Source organism: Tursiops truncatus, chromosome 10 (assembly GCF_011762595.2).
Source record: "Tursiops truncatus isolate mTurTru1 chromosome 10, mTurTru1.mat.Y, whole genome shotgun sequence".
Lineage (NCBI taxonomy): Eukaryota > Metazoa > Chordata > Mammalia > Artiodactyla > Delphinidae > Tursiops > Tursiops truncatus.
The window spans coordinates 30539869-30559994 of NC_047043.1; the positions used below are offsets into that span (position 1 = coordinate 30539869).

At 41.9% G+C, this 20126-nt stretch overlaps 1 protein-coding gene across 3 annotated transcripts in view; it reads right to left on the bottom strand.

Annotated features, from left to right (window-relative positions):
• The window catches only part of CDC5L (cell division cycle 5 like), a 137283-nt gene extending 117488 nt beyond the window's left edge, over window positions 1–19795 (bottom strand). The window contains exons 1-6 of one of the 3 annotated variants that reach the window (XM_073810666.1): window positions 19631–19795; window positions 16863–16966; window positions 15286–15447; window positions 14345–14472; window positions 12848–12947; window positions 459–677 (exon numbers count right to left, since the gene is read on the bottom strand). In XM_073810666.1, coding sequence (XP_073666767.1) covers window positions 459–677; window positions 12848–12947; window positions 14345–14472; window positions 15286–15447; window positions 16863–16966; window positions 19631–19675 — 758 coding nt within the window. In that variant the 5' untranslated portion in view covers window positions 19676–19795. Of the gene's footprint in view, window positions 1–458; window positions 678–12847; window positions 12948–13816; window positions 14229–14344; window positions 14473–15285; window positions 15448–16862; window positions 16967–19630 lie in introns of those variants that run through there. The other 2 variants (XM_004321047.4, XM_019949902.3) reach the window with 2 other exon arrangements.
• Window positions 19796–20126: the final 331 nt, after the last annotated feature.

Consider the following 20126-nt stretch of genomic DNA (forward strand, 5'->3'; position numbering starts at 1 on the left):
CGGGGCCCAGGTGTGATCTCTAGTCAGGGAACTAAGATTCCACAAAGTCTCATGGCACAGGCAAAAAAAACCCAGAAAAACAAGATAAAATTTTCACTAGAAAAAAAACTAAGCAGCAGCAGATCGGATTTTGACAGACTCCTTCAGGCCATTAGTAAAATAACTAACCTCTTCCCAAAGGTACATTTCGTAAATGTTAAGACTGTGATTCTGAGTAGACAGTTCACTAAGAGCCAAGCGCTGACATTTCGAGAGCTTCGAACAGTGTTCTGTGCTAAAAGCATTACAGCCAGGGTCACTGGTTTTCTCAGAAAGCTGAATCCATTAAATAAGTAGAAGCATTATGTAAACCACATTGTGCTAACTGAGAAATATCTGGCTCTGACCAGGATAATACTTGGCCCTCCATAAAATTACTACTATACTTTTCCATTTATAAAAACAGAAAGGCAACTTACGATCTCAGCTCCCCATCAAGATCCTGTTGTCTTAACTTTCTGAAATCGGCATCAAGAGCCTGGTAGTTTTCCTCAGAAGTATCATAGAAACCAAGAGCAGGCTTTTTTTCAAATGGGATTTCAGCGTTATAATCAACTCCTCTCTTCTTTTTTCTTTTCTTCTGAATTTCTATGCCAGCTGCTCGAAGTTCTCTTCTCTTTTGGAGGGCAGCAAGACGCCTGAAGAAAGAGAACACAAATCACCTTCAAAATCATACACCATTGGGAAAGGATGGATCATCCATCAGAGTTAAGAAAACTACCCGGTCACTTGGGGAAGAAATATTTATTTAAATCCTCACCTCACACCGTTCACCAAAATCAATTCCAGTTTTGATTTAAAGGTACACACATACACTAGAGCAAAGAGAAAAGCCAGAAGGAACTATAAGTAAATATGTATCCAATCTCTGGATGGGAATATACTCACTTAATATAAATTAAATAAAGGGTGAAAAAAACAATCAACAGCTTTGAATTTTAAAATTTATATCCCTGTAGCACCATTTTTTAATCATAAAACAATATTAAAAGGCAAATAATAGGAAAAAAATTTGCACTTAGTATTAGGAATGGTTAGATATAAAGAATCTAATCAAGTTTTTAAAAAATGTACCCAAGGGAAAGGAAGAAAAAAAGGAAATAAACAGTTCACTAAGGGAAAAAAATGCAAATAGCTAAAATGACAGAGTGTACTTTAATAATTAAAGAATCACAAATTAAATCAAGTACCATTTCTACATATCAATCAACAGCCTTCAATTTTTGCTTTGTTTTAATGGCAAGGGTGCAAACAGTGGACAGTCTCTCACAATGGTAATGAGAAAGTACAGTGGTATAGCTTTCCCCAAAGAGAATTTGGAAATACACATTAATACCCCTAACTTTTTTACATTTTTAACCCAGCAATTTCACTCTTCAGTCTTAGCCTAAGGAAATAAATAGGGACATGTACAAGGCCTTAGCTACAAGACTGGTTACCAAGCACTGTTCAGAAAAGCAGATAAACAGACACAACCTAAACATCCAACAATAACAAATTAGTTAAAATAATTTATAACACAGCTATAAGATAAGATATTATATGGCCATCTAAATAACCTTTAAGAAATCTGTAGGGCCTTACCTTGTGGCACAGTGGTTAAGAATCCGCCTGCCAATGCAGGGGACACGGGTTCGAGCCCTGGCCTGGGAAGATCCCACATGCCGCGGAGCAACTAAGCCCGTGTACCACAACTACTGAGCCTGTGCTCTAGAGCCCACGAGCCACAACTACTGAGCCCACGTACCACAACTACTGAAGCCCGCACGCCTAGAGTCCGTGCTCTGCAACAAGTAAAGCCACTGCAATGAGAAGCCCGCACACCGCAACGAAGAGTAGCCCCCGCTCGCCGCAACTAGAGAAAGCCCACGTGCAGCAACAAAGACCCAAAGCAGCCAAAAATAATAAATAAATAAATAGATATAGATAGATAAATAGAAAGAAATCTATAGATAGATAAATAGAAAGAAATCTGTAAATCTACTCTGACATGGAAAGATGCTCAAGACACACTGCTGTTTAAAACAATGTTACAAAGTTTACATGTTATGGAGCAACATGTAAAATTATATGCATATCTATCAGTGAATACGTGCATGGGGAGATGTGAAGGATGTTCACCCGAACAGTAACAGTGATAATCATAGGAGGCTGGAATTTCATTTTTTACTTTTTCCTTTGTACTTTCCCAAGATGCTATAACGTTAATGATTCAATGATTAGAAAAGCTATTCAGAATATTAAAGAGGGGAAAAATCAAATTATAAAACAGTATATAGGAGCAATTTCACAAACCCACTCCCCAGCAAAACTGACAAAAATTATTTAAAAAAAAAAGTTAAGTCTCTGGAAGGGATCCTAAATAAAGGAGATACAGCAAATGAAGAAACGTTTATTCAAGAAAATCTACAAAAATTCGATAAGAAAAGTGAGAGCCTGCAGTATTCAAATCAAGACCCACTCCCTCTTCTCTTCCCCCGTCCCAGCTCAGGGAGACAGAAACTCCACTCCACACTTGGTGCAGCCAAGAACACAGGGTTCTCTCTCCCCTCCAGCTCCCTGGCTTTCATTCCAGTAGGGGCAGGACAGCAGCATTTCTCATCCTGCCTCCAGGAAGCCACTGCAGAGGCTAAGTTCAGACAAGAGTGACTGAGAAGGAGGGGCTTCCTTCTTCTGCCCAGGGTCTCTACCTTGGGCACAGTGCTACTGAGAATACTGGAGCCCAACCTGGGCCTGTGGGATGAGGGTCAGGGTTAGGGTCAGGGTTAGGGTCAGGGTTAGGGGACCTGGGGCTGCTGCCTACCCCCACCCGGGACACTGAACACTCAGCTCCTAAAGTGGGTGTGTCACTCAACGAGAAGTACATCAGTGCCCCTGGATAGAACAGAGAATTCCAAACTCTCCCCAAAGAAACTGACTTCATTTGCAAAAGGAAATGGAGACGTTCAGGCCTCAGGGCACTCTCAAAAACAGTGGAAGTCTCCGTGAAAGGCAACTGTGAAGAAACCGACAGATTCTTTGGAGATGCAGCTAAACTGCAGGCCCACTAGTTTGCCAGAGAGAATCTCTTTCAAAAAGTGGGAGAAGCCCTCCTGGGATGAGAACAACTGCCAAACACTGACCTCAGAAATTATCCCTTCAAAGGAGCCAAAGTTTGATTGGAACACTCTGTGGAGCAATTTATGCCTCAAGCCATCGTTGAAAACAATACAGCAATAAACTGGCAATTAGTAGAGTTTAACCGCTGGGTGTAGCCAGGGAAGAAGAAGTCAAAGAAAGTCCTGTCAAAACCACCTCATCCCAAGGCGACTGTGGGCACACCCAAGACTGTGTCCCCATGAGGAGCAACATCAGAAGCTTCACATTTCTGGGTGAGGAATGGGGAGAACAGACTTCACTAAAATAATCCAGCTAGTCACTAAAGGAGTAAGTAAGCAAGCAACAGTAACAAGGAGTGGATGGGAGCAACACAGTACCCAGAACTGCTACAATATATCATCCAAAGTGTCCAGTTCTTAACAAAAAAAGGTGAGACATGCAAAGAAACAGGAAAGCATGACCCACACCAGAAAATAAGCAGGCAACAGAAACTGCCTGTGAGAGCAACCAGATGTCAGCTTTGACAGACTTGTCAAAGGAGACATTACAAGTATGTTCAAAGAACAAAAGGTAAGCACGATTAAAGAAGGAAGGTAGGATGAAAATGTTCATCAAATAGAGAAAATTAACAAAAAGAAATAATTAAAAAGAACCAAATGGGGCTTCCCTGGTGGTGCAGTGGTTGAGAGTCCGCCTGCCGATGCAGGGGACACGGGTTCGTGCCCCGGTCCGGGAGGATCCCACATGCCGCGGAGCAGCTGGGCCGGTAAGCCGTGGCCGCTAAGCCTGCGCCTCCGGAGCCTGTGCTCCGCAACGGGAAAGCTGAAACGAAAACTTCACTAGAACAGATTCGAAGTAAAGAATTAGCCAAGATGAAAACAGATGGATAGAGATTATGCAATCCAAAGGAAAGGGGAAAAAAAAAAAAAAAGAATGAAGAAATACGAACAGAGCCTCACAAAAAGGTGGAACACCATTAAGTGCACAACATATGCACAGTAGGAATATCAAAAGGAAAGAGAAAAAGGAGACTAAAACATTAGAAAAAGGAGAACAAAACATTGGCTGAAAATTTCGCAAATTTATTGAAAATCATTAACCTACACATCCAGGAAGCTCAAGGAACTGCAAGTAAGACAAACATTAAGAAATGCACAAACAGAAACATTATATTAAAAATGCTGAAAGCCAAAGACAAGGAGAAAATCTTGTAAACAGAGAGAGAAAAACGATTTATCACTTACAAGGGAACCCCAGTAAGATTAACTTCTCATCGAAACAGTCTATACAGTATGATCTAATTTTACACAAATGTTACTGTATGTGTAGTACACATAAATGTATGTCTATACTGAGAAGAGAAAGGTTTGAAGGGACACATTTCATAAGTAATTTTATTCTTTAAATAAAACAAAGACTTCAAACGACATTAGAAAACCTTTACAATATAATACTAAGTGAATATAACCAAGCTATATAGCATTGTATCAACCATGCCCCAAAAAGAAAATAGTACAATACTAGTATTTTGTAGGAAAAGTGTTATTACTTTTATAATCAATAAAAAGCTTTAGAGACTTCCGGGAAGATGGCAGAAGAGTAAGACGCGGAGATCACCTTCCTCTCCACAGATACACCAGAAATACATCTACGCGTGGAGCAACTCCTACAAAACACCTACTGAACGCTGGCAGAAGACCTCAGACCTCCCAAAAGGCAAGGAACCCCCCACGTACCTGGTTAGGGCAAAAGAAAAAACTAAACAGAGACAAAAGGATAGGGACGGGTCCTGCACCAGCGGGAGAGAGCTGTGAAGGAGGAAAAGTGTCCACACACTAGGAAGCCCCTTCGCGGGTGGAGACTTCGGGAGGCGGAGTGGGGGAGCTTGGGAGCCGCGGAGGAGAGCACAGCAACAGGGGTGCGGAGGGCAAAGCGGACAGATTCCAGCGCAGAGGATCGGGCCGACCGGCACTCACCAGCCGAGAGGCTTGTCTGCTCGCCCGCCGGGGCGGGCGGGACTGGGAGCTGAGGCTCCGGCTTTTGTCGGAGCGCCGGGAGAGGACTGAGGTTGGCGGCGTGAACACAGCCTGCAGGGCGTTGGTGCGCCGCGGCTGGCCGGGAGAGAGTCCGGGGAGGGGTCTGGACCTGCCGAAGAGGCAAGAGACTTTTACGTCCCTCTTTGTTTCCTGGTGCACGAGGAGAGGGGATTAAGAACGTCCCTCTTTGTTTCCTGGTGCACGAGGAGAGGGGATTAAGAACGCTGCTTGAGAGAGCTCCAGGGACGGGCGCGAGCCGCGGCTAAGAGTGCAGAGCCCAGAGACGGACATGGGACGCTAAGGCCGCTGCTGCCGCCGCCAGGAGGCCTGTGTGCGAACACGGGTCACTGGCCACACGCCCTTCCGGGGAGCCTGTGCAGCCCGCCACTGCCAGGGTCCCGGGATCCAGGGACGGCTCCCCGGGAGAGCGCACGGCGCGCCTCAGGCTGCAGCGTCACGCCGGCCTCTGCCGCTGCAGGCCCGCCCCGCACTCCGTGACCCTCCCTACCCCCCGGCCTGGGTGAGCCAGAGCCTCCGAATCAGCGGCTCCTTTAACCTCGTCCTGTCTGAGCAAATAACAGACGCCCTCCGGCGACCTACACGCACAGGCGGGGCCAAATCCAAAGCTGAGCCCCTGGGAACTATCAGAACAAAGAAGAGAAAGGGAAATCTCTCCCAGCAGCCTCAGAAGCAGCGGATTAAAGCTCCACAATCAACTTGATATACCCTGCATCTGTGGAATACCTGAATAGACAACGAATCATCCCAAATTAAGGAGCCCTGTGGATGAAAGGCTCTTGGTGCTGCAGCCAGGACTCAGTGCTGTGCCTCTGAGGTGGGAGAGCCAACTTCAGGACACTGGTCCACAAGAGGCCTCCCAGCTGCACATAATATCAAACAGCAAAAATCTCCGAGAGATCTCCATCTCAACGCCAGCACCCAGCTTCACTCAACGACCAGCAAGCTACAGTGCTGGACATCCTATGCCAAACAACTAGCAAGACAGGAACACAACCCCACCCATTAGCAGAGAGGCTGCCCAAAATCATAGTAAGTCTACAGACACCCCAAAACACACCACCAGACGTGGACCTGCCCACCAGAAAGACAAGATCCAGCCTCATCCACCAGAACACAGGCACTAGTACCCTCCACCAGGAAGCCTACACAACCCACTGAACCAACCTTAGCCACTGGGGACAGACACCAAAAACAACAGGAACTACGAACCTTCAGCCTGCAAAAAAGGAGACCCCAAACACAGTAAGATAAGCAAAATGAAAAGACAGAAAAACACACAGCAGATGAAGGAGCAAGATAAAAACCCACCAGACCTAACAAATGAAGAGGAAATAGGCAGTCTACCTGAAAAAGAATTCAGAATAATGATAGTAAGGTTGATCCGAAATCTTGGAGATAGAATGGACAATAGAATGGACAAATTGCAAGAATCAGTTAACAAGGACCTAGAAGAACTAAAGATGAAGCAAGCAACGATGAACAACACAATAAATGAAATTAAAAGTACTCTAGATGGGATCAATAGCAGAATAACTGAGGCAGAAGAACGGATAAGTGACCTGGAAGATAAAATAGTGGAAATAACTACTGCAGAGCAGAATAAAGAAAAAAGAATGAAAAGAACTGAGGACAGCCTCAGAGACCTCTGGGACAACATTAAACGCACCAACATTCGAATTATAGGGGTTCCAGAAGAAGAAGAGAAAAAGAAAGGGACTGAGAAAATATTTGAAGAGATTATAGTTGAAAACTTCCCTAATATGGGAAAAGAAATCGTTAATCAAGTCCAGGAAGCACAGAGAGTCCCATACAGGATAAATCCAAGGAGAAATACGCCAAGACACATATTAATCAAATTGTCAAAAATTAAATACAAAGAAAACATATTAAAAGCAGCAAGGGAAAAACAACAAATAACACACAAGGGAATCCCCATAAGGTTAACAGCTGATCTTTCAGCAGAAACTCTGCAAGCCAGAAGGGAGTGGCAGGACATATTGAAAGTGTTGAAGGAGAAAAACCTGCAACCAAGATTACTCTACCCAGCAAGGATCTCATTCAGATTTGATGGAGAAATTAAAACCTTTACAGACAAGCAAAAGCTGAGAGAGTTCAGCACCACCAAACCAGCTCTACAACAACTGCTAAAGGAACTTCTCTAGGCAAGAAACACAAAAGAAGGAAAGGACCTACAATAACGAACCCAAAACAATTAAGAAAATGGGAATAGGAACACACATATCAATAATTACCTTAAATGTAAATGGACTAAATGCTCCCACCAAAAGACACAGATTGGCTGAATGGATACAAAAACAAGACCCATATATTTGCTGTCTACAAGAGACCCACTTCAGACCTAGAGACACATACAGACTGAAAGTAAGGGGATGGAAAAAGGTATTTCATGCAAATGGAAACCAAAAGAAAGCTGGAGTAGCAATTCTCATATCAGACAAAATAGACTTTAAAACAAAGACTATTAGAAGAGACAAAGAAGGACACTACATAATGATCAAGGGATCGATCCAAGAGGAAGATATAACAATTGTAAATATTTATGCACCCAACATAGGTGCACCTCAATACATAAGGCAAATACTGACAACCATAAAAGGGGAAATCGACAGTAACACATTCATAGTAGGGGACTTTAACACCCCACTTTCACCAATGGACAGATCATCCAAAATGAAAATAAATAAGGAAACACAAGCTTTAAATGATACATTAAACGAGATGGAGTTAATTGATATTTATAGGACATTCCATCCAAAAACAACAGAATACACATTTTTCTCAAGTGCTCATGGAACATTCTCCAGGATAGATCATATCTTGGGTCACAAATCAAGCCTTGGTAAATTTAAGAAAATTGAAATTGTATCAAGTATCTTTTCTGACCACAACGCCATGAGACTAGATATCAATTACAGGAAAAGATCTGTAAAAAATACAAACACATGGAGGCTAAACAATACACTACTTAATAATGAAGTGATCACTGAAGAAATCAAAGAGGAAATCAAAAAATACCTAGAAACAAATGACAATGGAGACACAACGACCCAAAACCTGTGGGATGCAGCAAAAGCAGTTCTAAGGGGGAAGTTTATAGCAATACAAGCCCACCTTAAGAAGCAGGAAACATCTCGAATAAACAACCTAACCTTGCACCTCAAGCAATTAGAGAAAGAAGAACAAAAAAACCCCAAAGCTAGCAGAAGGAAAGAAATCATAAAAATCAGATCAGAAATAAATGAAAAAGAAATGAAGGAAACAATAGCAAAGATCAATAAAACTAAAAGCTGGTTCTTTGAGAAGATAAACAAAATAGATAAACCACTAGCCAGACTCATTAAGAAAAAAAGGGAGAAGACTCAAATCAATAGAATTAGAAATGAAAAAGGAGAGGTAACAACTGACACTGCAGAAATAAAAGAGATCATGAGAGATTACTACAAGCAACTCTATGCCAATAAAATGGACAATCTGGAAGAAATGGACAAATTCTTAGAAAGGCACAACCTGCCAAGACTGAATCAGGAAGAAATAGAAAATATGAACAGACCAATCACAAGCACTGAAATTGAAACTGTGATTAAAAATCTTCCAACAAAGAAAAGCCCAGGACCAGATGGCTTCACAGGCGAATTCTATCAAACATTTAGAGAAGAGCTAACACCTATCCTTCTCAAACTCTTCCAAAATATAGCAGAGGGAGGAACACTCCCAAACTCCTTCTACGAGGCCACCATCACCTTGATACCAAAACCAGACAAGGATGTCACAAAGAAAGAAAACTACAGGCCAATATCACTGATGAACATAGATGCAAAAATCCTCAACAAAATACTAGCAAACAGAATCCAACAGCACATTAAAAGGATCATACACCATGATCAAGTGGGGTTTATTCCAGGAATGCAAGGATTCTTCAATATACGCAAATCTATCAATGTGATAAACCATATTAACAAACTGAAGGAGAAAAACCATATGATCATCTCAATAGATGCAGAGAAAGCTTTTGACAAAATTCAACACCCATTTATGATAAAAACCCTGCAGAAAGTAGGCATAGAGGGAACTTTCCTCAACATAATAAAGGCCATATATGACAAGCCCACAGCAAACATCATCCTCAATGGTGAAAAACTGAAAGCATTTCCACTAAGATCAGGAACAAGACAAGGTTGCCCACTCTCACCACTCTTATTCAACATAGTTTTGGAAGTTTTAGCCACAGCAATCAGAGAAGAAAAGGAAATAAAAGGAATCCAAATCGGAAAAGAAGAAGTAAAGCTGTCACTGTTTGCAGATGACATGATCCTATACATAGAGGACCCTAAAGATGCTACCAGAAAACTACTAGAGCTAATCAATGAATTTGGTAAAGTGGCAGGATACAAAATTAATGCACAGAAATCTCTGGCATTCCTATATACTAATGACGAAAAATCTGAAAGTGAAATCAAGAAAACACTCCCATTTACCATTGCAACAAAAAGAATAAAATATCTAGGAATAAACCTACCTAAGGAGACAAAAGATCTGTATGCAGAAAATTATAAGACACTGATGAAAGAAATTAAAGATGATACAAATAGATGGAGACATATACCATGTTCTTGGATTGGAAGAATCAACATTGTGAAAATGACTCTACTACCGAAAGCAATCTATAGATTCAATGCAATCCCTATCAAACTACCACTGGCATTTTTCACAGAACTAGAACAAAAAATTTTGCAATTTGTATGGAAACACAAAAGACCCCGAATAGCCAAAGCAATCTTGAGAACGAAAGAAGGAACTGGAGGAATCAGGCTCCCAGACTTCAGACTATACTACAAAGCTACAGTTATCAAAACGGTATGGTACTGGCACAAAAACAGAAAGATAGATCAATGGAACAGGATAGAAAGCCCAGAGATAAACCCACGCACATATGGTCAACTTATCTTTGACAAAGGAGGCAGAAATGTACCGTGGAGAAAGGACAGCCTATTCAATAAGTGGTGCTGGGAAAACTGGACAGCTACATGTAAAAGTATGAAGTTAGATCACTCCCTAACACCATACACAAAAATAAGCTCAAAATGGATTAAAGACCTAAATGTAAGGCCAGAAACTATCAAACTCTTAGAGGAAAACATAGGCAGAACACTCTATGACATAAATCACAGCAAGATTCTTTCTGACCCACCTCCTAGAGTAATGGAAATAAAAACAAGAGTAAACAAATGGGACCTAATGAAACTTAAAAGCTTTTGCGCAGCAAAGGAAACCATAAAGAAGACCAAAAGACAACCCTCAGAATGGGAGAAAATATTTGCAAATGAAGCAACTGACAAAGGATTGATCTCCAAAATTTATAAGCAGCTCATGCAGCTTAATAACAAAAAAACAAACAACCCAATCCAAAAATGGGCAGAAGACCTAAATAGACATTTCTCCAAAGAAGATATACAGAGTGCCAACAAACACATGAAAGAATGCTCAACATCACTAATCATGAGAGAAATGCAAATCAAAACTACAATGAGATATCATCTCACACCAGTCAGAATGGCCATCATCAAAAAATCTAGAAACAATAAATGCTGGAGAGGGTGTGGAGAAAAGGGAACCCTCTTACACTGTTGGTGGGAATGTAAATTGATACAGCCACTGTGGAGAACAGTATGGAGGTTCCTTAAAAAGCTACAAATAGAACTACCATATGACCCAGCAATCCCACTACTGGGCATATACCCTGAGAAAACCATAATTCAAAAAGAGTCATGTACCAAAATGTTCATTGCAGCTCTATTTACAATAGCCCAGAGATGGAAACAACCTAAGTGTCCATCATCGGATGAATGGATAAAGAAGATGTGGCACATATATACAATGGAATATTACTCAGCCATAAAAAGAGACGAAATTGAGCTATTTGTAATGAGGTGGATAGACCTAGAGTCTGTCATACAGAGTGAAGTAAGTCAGAAAGAGAGAGACAAATACCGTATGCTAACACATATATATGGAATTTAAAAAAAAAAAAAATGTCATGAAAAACCTAGGGGTGAAACAGGAATAAAGACACAGACTTACTAGAGAATGGACTTGAGGCTATGGGGAGGGGGAAGTGTAAATGGTGACAAAGCGATAAAGAGGCATGGACATATATACACTACCAAACGTAAGGTAGATAGCTAGTGGGAAGCAGCCGCATAGCACAGGGAGATCAGCTCGGTGCTTTGTGACCGCCTGGAGGGGTGGGATAGGGAGGGTGGGAGGGAGGGAGACGCAAGCGGGAAGAGATATGGGAATATATGTATATATATAACTGATTCATTTTGTTGTGAAGCTGAAACTAACATACCATTGTAAAGCAATTATACTCCAATAAAGATGTTAAAAAAAAAAAAAAAAAAATAAAAAAAATAAAAAGCTTTAAGTTATAAAACAGATCTGTAATTTAACATTTAAAGTAAATAGTCCTGCAGTACATTCTCCATACACACCAATCTAGTTAACTACAAGATATATGCACAAGTTATAAAGATGTTCTAAAAGAAAATCTACAAGAAAGTGTAGGGTAAATTTAAATCTGGAAAAATGTATTTGTTAAAGCAAGCAATACCAACCATACTTGGAGATTTTCATATATATACCTGTCATATCCCTGGGCCAATCCACATGGTTAAAAGGCTCAAACAATTTGGTCCCCAAACCACCATGGACAAAAATGGAAAAATGAATTTTTTTACCTTACTCACATTACTTAACCCTAAATAGTATACGGAACAGAAAGGTGACTAAGACCCAGCAGAAAATTTAGAACCTCCTCTTAGCTTGTTTACTGTCCCAGGCCAGTCATACTCCCATCACAAGCAACTATTCTGGGCTAGTGGTTGTCCAGCTATGCCAAAAAGCATCCTCTGGCATAAAAGAATCCTCCATCCCAGGATCTGGCACTTCACAGCCATTACTGGGGAAACCACCAACACAATGCTAGTTATTAGGTCAGGAAGTATCAATACTTCCCAGCTTAGGGACCAAAAAAGGTAGCTGTGGAGGCTGGGGAGGCTATTCCAATGCCTGAATTCCAAAAGCTAATAAGCTCTTATAAAGTTCAAGTTTTCCCTTTAACCACTTCATCTTGGTTTCTAGGCCATTAGAAATGATGTCAACCATGGATCTAACCAAAAGGGAGGGGAAAGTAGAGAAAACCTTGAGCAGAGGGCAATACTCAATTCCACTCACTTTTTAAATACAAATTTCTATGACAGCCTAAAATGTGGTTCAAGGCTCATTAACTCCCTCCATGTTCAGCTGAGTCTCCTGTTTCACAGCCGTTGCCTGCCCAACGCTAATCAAGGAGAGTAACTAATTGGCAGTCACACCACAGTCCCAGAGCCCCGTGTGTCCTCCAGCCATCTGACGCCAAGATGGCTACAACAAATGAAGCTTCCCCGTGCTAACAGAACAAATCCAACACACCAAGACATACATGTATGTCTATACCCGGGCATTACTTCTGCCATGTTGGAATTAGACAACTCTAGTTATCATTCACCCAACAGGGTTGATAAATCACAGTTTTACTGGGCCTAAGGATGCACAGACTAATTTGTTCAACTATAGATGGAAAACTACCATACCTTGCTTCTTCCAACTGTTTCTCCCTCGCTTTCCTCTTGGCTTTCTTTCCCTGAGTATTAGCCAGGCGGGCTCTAGCTTCAGAAAGCATCTCCAATTCATCTGCAAAAATAAAGAGAACAAAAACTAACTTCTCCAACAGAAGCAAGGTGAGAGACATACCCTAGTGCTTAAGATGAGAAAACCCATCAATATAATCATTACATGGTGCAGCATAAAGGAAACAGCTTGGGTTTTTAAGTCAGAGAAACCTAAGTTAAAAATCATGCCCACCACTGGACAGTTATGTGACTCTGGATAATAACGTTTCACCACTTATAAAATGGGAATAACAATTCCTACTTCACAGGGATGTTGAGAAGAACTAAGGAAGAAGAAATAGGTAAAGCATCTAGCAAATACTCATTAAACAGTGGCTATAATTATCATATCCTTCATTATCATCAACTATCTGGCACAGCACAAATTGTGAAATATTGTAAAAACTACTGTTTAATTATAAGGGGACTGACAATCTTCATTACCATTTTTCCTTCATTTTTTTCCTCAGAACTATTTCTCTCCTCCAGTATATTTTCCATAGCTCCCCAGAGTAGAACAAATTTCATTACTGATAACTTAGAGCAATTCCTACACAAGGGTGTCCAATGAAATCACAAGGGAACTTTAAAAAACAAAAAAACCCTCAGATTCCAGGATTACCCTCCATTCCCCCCCCACCCCCAATTTACTGACGCAGACCTCCTGGGGAAGCCCTGGTACCTTTATTTTTTAAAGTTTGCCATGTGACAGTGATGCAGCCAGCCTAGCCACAGTCTGCCTTTGGGAACAACTACCTTCAAACTTTTAAATTAAAAACTCAACAAATATTCACTGAATGCTTCACGACAACCCTGTGAAGTAAGATAGATATTATTACTCTCCATCTGACAGGAAAGAGAACCAAAGTTCAGAGAGATTATATGACTCACCTAAAGTCAAATAGCTAATAAGTGGCAGACATGGCACTAAACTAGATTAAAATCTAGTTCCTCTGATTCCTGATTCAATGTCTCAAAAAGGCATCATAAGTCTCCCTCATGGTATTGTAGTGTTGCCCTTTCAAGAAGATCAAAATTCCTGTCTGAAGTCAAAAAAGTAGTTAGTAGGAGCACTGGATCCCCAAATCCTGACTTGTCGCCTCTCCTCGGAATAGAAATGAGAACACAGAATCCTAAAGAGCTTACCTCTAGCCACCAGGAAATGTCCAGTCACATCACACTGCTTAACTTACTAAATGAATTGAAACATCAAAAGGTAAAGGGACATTGTACAAAAAGAGCAATTACTCTATGATAGAAGGTTGGACACACTTGGAAAGATACTTAGAGTAACAACTACAGACAGAACCGCAATTTGAAAAAGTCAGAGGAGTTTAGAAAAGAACTAAGAGAGTTAAAAGAAGGCCTGAGAAGTCTATGGTTACCAAAGAAATAAAGTCCTCACAAAAATACACTTACCCTCATCCATATCAATCGGATCAGGCCGTGCTGGTTTTGTTTCTGGATTTGGATCTATTTCTCCAGGTTTAAGTTTTCGTGGATCATCTGTTGTTTCCTCTTCATTGTCTCTCTGGGCAGCTTTATCCCTAGGAATGAGCCCAGAGTAATCAGTCACACTATCACCCGTTTAGTCTTAGAAATACCAGGTTCCCTAGTGCTGGCACCCTTTTCTTTGAAAAAACCAACGGATGGGCATCAACAAAAATAAAGCATTTCTACTATTGCTTCACCTGAAAAGAGATGGTTTTAAATTTCTCTCTAATATCAGTGTTTCCATTCACCATGAAACAGGATCCAAGCAGCTCCCCAAATCACAAATGCAGCAGAGCCACACAAAAAAGCTTTTAGAGCAGAATCAAGATGTTCCAATGGTTAACTCTCAGCAGTATGACTATGGGTGATTTTTATTTGCTTTTTCACTATTTTTTCCCCAGATTTTCTATGATGAACATGTATGATTTGTATAACTTTTTTTTTTAGTATTTATTTATTTATTTGACTGCGCTGGGTCTTAGTTGGGGCACGCAGGATCTTCGTTGCAGCATGCGGGATCTTTCAGTTGCAGCATGTGGGCTCTCAATTGCAACATGCGGGATCTAGTTCCCTGACGAGGGATCAAACCCAGGCCCCCTACACTGGGAGCGTGGAGTTTTAACCACTGGACCACCAGGGAAGTCCCTGTATAATACTTTTTAATTATTTCTTTAAAAAGTATATAAAAGGAGACATAATCTTGATCAACCACACGAGACTTGGAATATACAATCCAATAGCTTTAGCTCATCTGGCTTTATTCAGATCTGTAACTAATGTTTAAGGACACAAAATGTTAAAAGTGTATTCAGCCTCATTCAGAAGATATACACACATTTTAATACTGCTTTTGGAGATTCACTTACAGAAGAAATTCATAGTGTTCCAAACACTGGGCAGCTGTTCTTCCAATGATTGGAGCAATGGTCCTCCACTGAGTTGGCATCAACTTGGCCAAGTGCAAGAGTTTTTCCTCTTCTTCTCTGGACCATTCTGTTTTCTTAATGCTGGGATCCAGCCACTCATACCTATTAAAAAGACATCATTTTATACCTTAATCAGTCACCCAGCATGAATAATATCCTCCTTACGTATTAGACATACTGGCTTCTAATATCTGAAAAATGCAAGCTAACTCTCATCCTTCAATCACAAAAGCTGGGGGTTTCTTTACAACAGAATATTCCCTATTTGGTTAAACTTACCCCATTCCAAATACCCTCTCACTAAATTCTACTGTATTTTAATTATGCAAGGTTAGTAATGCTTAAGAAAGGTAACATGACTGAAACATGATCATATGCCTTCCTTCTCAACTACCAATTGTTTCCATTCATCTTACACTTTATTAGAGGTTTTGCATTTATATATAAGACAAAACCACCTCATATTTTCATAGTGTTTCTAGTTTTCATAGTACTTTCTGGTGCTTTGATTTCATTCTTACAACACCTTGGCTTACTTCTTTAAGCATTTGACTTACACTCACTAAATGCTTTTCAAAACTGTTATTTGTTTGGTGAGTTTTTTAATTTAAGTAAAACTACTATGTCATCTCTGTCTTTCCCCATGCTCCACCTGACCCACCTTTTCCATCCAGTCTACTTAGCTGGAGGAGAGGCCTGCAAACCATATATAAACCTTACCAAACAAAGCGGTAGGAGCTTAGCTCCACTAACAGAACCAGAAATCAGAGCCACTTATGCAGGCTGAGGACCATCTTCCTCTTTGTGGGCCAATCTCTACATTCTGATCCTTTCCCCTACCCAGGTGCCCAGGAAATTAGGTCACTCTTATACAATCCAAAATATGATCCTAGTACCACATGGGTCAGGGCTGGGGCCAGATCACTCATGCCAAAAATACATGTGAAGAACTTACTATGTCCACTACCCTGTGACTTAAAAGGGGACACCACAGATGTAATGTTGGCTTATGTTATATTCTGGGGAAGCAAATATACAATGTTTCAACGATTCATGAGGAAACTCAACTACTGTAAGCTAGCCTAGAAAATTAACCATTATTTATCATTTATTTCTTTGGGAAAGTAAGTTCTAAAACAATCCACTTATAAACTTTTGGAATACAATCCATTTGTAAGCTAGGGTCCATCTGTACCTAAAAGTAGTTATATTTCATGCTTCACAAAGCACTCTCAAACAACATTAACTCATTTGAGCCTCACATCTCCATCAGTTAGGGCCAAGTATTATCCCCAGTTGGGAGAAGGTAGTGGTAGGAAAGAGGGGCTAGAAAATGGCTTGCCTAAGATCACATGGGAAGCAAATGACAGCTAATTCTTAAATCTAAATTCCCATCTCCCACTCCATATTTTGTTATATCACAATGCCTGCTTTCTTTGGTAAGGTTCAAAGAAATGACATTTTCCTCATCATAATTAAGGTCATTTTGTGTTTTCCACTCATTAACTGGTACATACCATCTGGCTTTGCACTGCTTTGCTGATTTTCTATGCAGCAGTGAGGCAATCCTAGACCACTGGTTTTTCCCATATTTCATTACCGCTGCCTTCAAAATTTCATCCTAAAAATTGTTGAAGAAAAACAGTGTATTCAATCACAAAACTCCAAGTGAGAAAAGACAAAATTAAAATTAACAGAGTTGTGCTATGGAGAAAGAGAGATATCAACACACACATATATCCTAGATTTAAAAAGAAAGTACAAAACTTCATTACAATAATTTAAAAAAAGCAAGCCAGAATCAGTGAAATGCAAGAAATTAAGAACTCCCTTAGAGGGACTTCCCCAGTGGTGCAGTGGTTAGGAATCCACCTGCCAATGCAGGGTACACGGGTTCGAGCCCTGGTCTGGGAAGATCCCACATGCCATGGAGCAACTAAGCCCGTGCACCACAACTACTGAGCCTGCGAGCCACAAATACTGAGCCCATGTGCCGCAACTACTGAAGGCCGTGCGCCTAGAGCCCGTGTTCCGCAACAAGAGAAGCCACCGCAATGAGAAGTCCGCTCAATGCAACGAAGAGAAGCCTGTGCAATGCCATGAAGAGTAGCCCCCGCTCGCCGCAGCTAGAGAAAGCCCACGCGCGGCAACGAAGACCCAACGCAGCCAAACTAAATTAATAAAATTAATTAATTTTTAAAAAAAGAACTCCCTTAGAAGGACATCCTACCCTCCCTTACACACAACCCCTTCCCTATCCCGTCCAGTAACTGGGAATGGGTACAGTGTGTGGCTGTTATTCTCTTCAAAGGAATATGGCTTATTCATTTATTCATTCATTGAAAAAACATTCCCTGAACATCAACCTTGTACCAGGTCTTGTGTACTTAGGGAAAGAGAATCAAATAGGACACATCCAGCCCTCAAGAAGCAAGTCAAGACTCAGGTGAATCCAATCTCTAACCCAGGCTTCCTGCCTCCAGCTTACGAATAGCATTTTCTCTTCAGTCCCATAACCCCAACTCTGACCCAAGAATCCACATCTCAGGTCTAACCTAAGAATTAAGTATTTCCCCCGAAGTCACCAGTCAACTCTGTCTCCAGACTCCCCCAGTCTCTAGACACTATTTCACCAGGGCACCCACTGCAATATGGAATTCACCAATCCCAAGAGAGCCCGGCAAGCTAAATCACAGACACCAGGGATATTAGAGACATAGATGAATGCTCTTGGGGCATCTTACTTTTAGGCTTTTTTCCACATTGAACTAGAGCTACATGCCTCATACATGAGCCACTCCACACCACTCCACACCGTATCATCACAGACTCAAAGACTGCGGGGCTTGGGCCACATCATAGGAATCCTGCTGTTACTTGATTTTTGTACATGTCTCTCCCACAGAAGTCGTCTCTTCTCCAACTTAAACAGCCTGGTTCCCTCTGTGCAAGTTGAGGCAAGGTTCTCACTGACTTTATGTGTAACTTTGTTGCAGTACTGCTATACTTAATCACATCTTCAAGGAAGTATATACAACAATTATCTATCCCACTAGATCCACTCAGAAAAATTTCCCAAGCAAATTTTGTTTGGTACTGTCCTAGTTTCTAAAGATACCAAGATCTGGTCCTGCCCTCTTGCAGTGCTGTCTACTGAGGAAAAGAAATAGCAACTAGCACTTACTGCAAGATTACTATGTGACAGACCCTGTTCTAAATGTTCCAAATGTAGTGACTCACTTAGTCCCCAAGACAGGTAGGTATTATTATCATCCCCATTAGAAAACTGAGGCTCTCAGAGGTTAAGAAACCCTCCCAGCATCACATAGAAGGATGTGATGCTTGCAAAAAGACAAAGCAAACTATAACAAGTGGATGAAAGAGTTGTCATGGGACCACTGGGGGTGCAACTACTTTTTACAGGATGAACAGGCAAAAATTCCAGAAGAGTTTCTGGACTGGTTTTTGAAGGAAGGTCAGAAAAGATGCCAAGCAGTAGGAGGATATTCCAAGAAGGCATAAGATGTAAAAAGACACAGAGCATGAAAAAATATGGTGTTCTCGGGAAACTGACAAATTCAGTGCACTATGAACACCAACTCCACTAAAACCTCGTTTCTGTTTTACTCATTCTCTACTGTTCTCTGGCTCACCAGTGGCACGATCCACTACATTTCTGGAAGCAAAGAGACTACTGAAGGCCTATCTGGCTTCTATCCAAGCTGAAGCGGAGTGACAGGAAGACACAGGCCTTGGGATCTGACGGGAGAGCGGACAAGTTATGCCTTGATCACAGATGACCGCAGGGATGCGGGCATAAACGGGCACTTTGAACCTGGCACTCAAACTGCTTCCCGTCTGCGAGGAAGTCAAGAAAAAAACAAAATTGTCGCCACAGCACTTCTTCATTTTTGAATATCAGAGAGAGGCACGATGCCTGGGCCGAGGAACGGGGGTGCCCCAAAGACCGATTCTAGCGGTTATCCTAGCTCTCCCACCACAGTGAGTTCCACCAGGGCAGAGGGCGCGTCCTCAATTCAACAAATGTTCACTGAGGGCCTAACGAGTGCCCGGTAGATAATCAAGTGGTTAAATCACAGTCCCCGTCCTTCAGGTGCTCAGATAACGTAGGACCGGGCACAAGATAAAGGCCCCGAGGGTCGGCCCCGCACCGACCCCCACGCAGACCCCGCAAGCAACCTCTCCGCCTCCCCGACCTCCGCGCGCCTGCGCACCAGCAGCCGGAGGGGCGGAGGGCAGCGGACGGCGGGAAAAGGGAACTTACCTCAGTATTCCTCCACACGCCCCCCTTGATCATAATTCGAGGCATCTTAGCGGCGGGGTGTCTCGGCAAGCGGCCGAGTGGAGCTTCTGAGAAGTAGTAACGGCGCTGCGGCCACGGTACCCAAAGCCGTCACTTCCTCCAAGCGCAACCTTCTGCTTTTGAAGAGCTCTGCGCAGGCGCAAGGCGGGGTTTGGGGTTGGGGGAGAAGAGTAGCAAGTCTCGCGAGAACTCGAGTGACTGAAAGCAAATAAGTGCTTTGTTGTTAAAGCTCTACTCTAGGAAGACTGACAGAAAGTCATCAAACCACTCTAAGCCAAAGCGCCCTACGCCGCACGCATGCCCAAAATAGATTGGAAGAAGCCATGGCTCTCGCGAGATATCGGCAGTGGCTCTTGGCAGAGAATGTAGTGCTGGGGTTGGTTGTGACGTCACCTGGTGGCAGAGAATAGGAACGTGGCGCGTGTAGAGTTTAAGCCCAGCTGGTCTAAAAAGAACT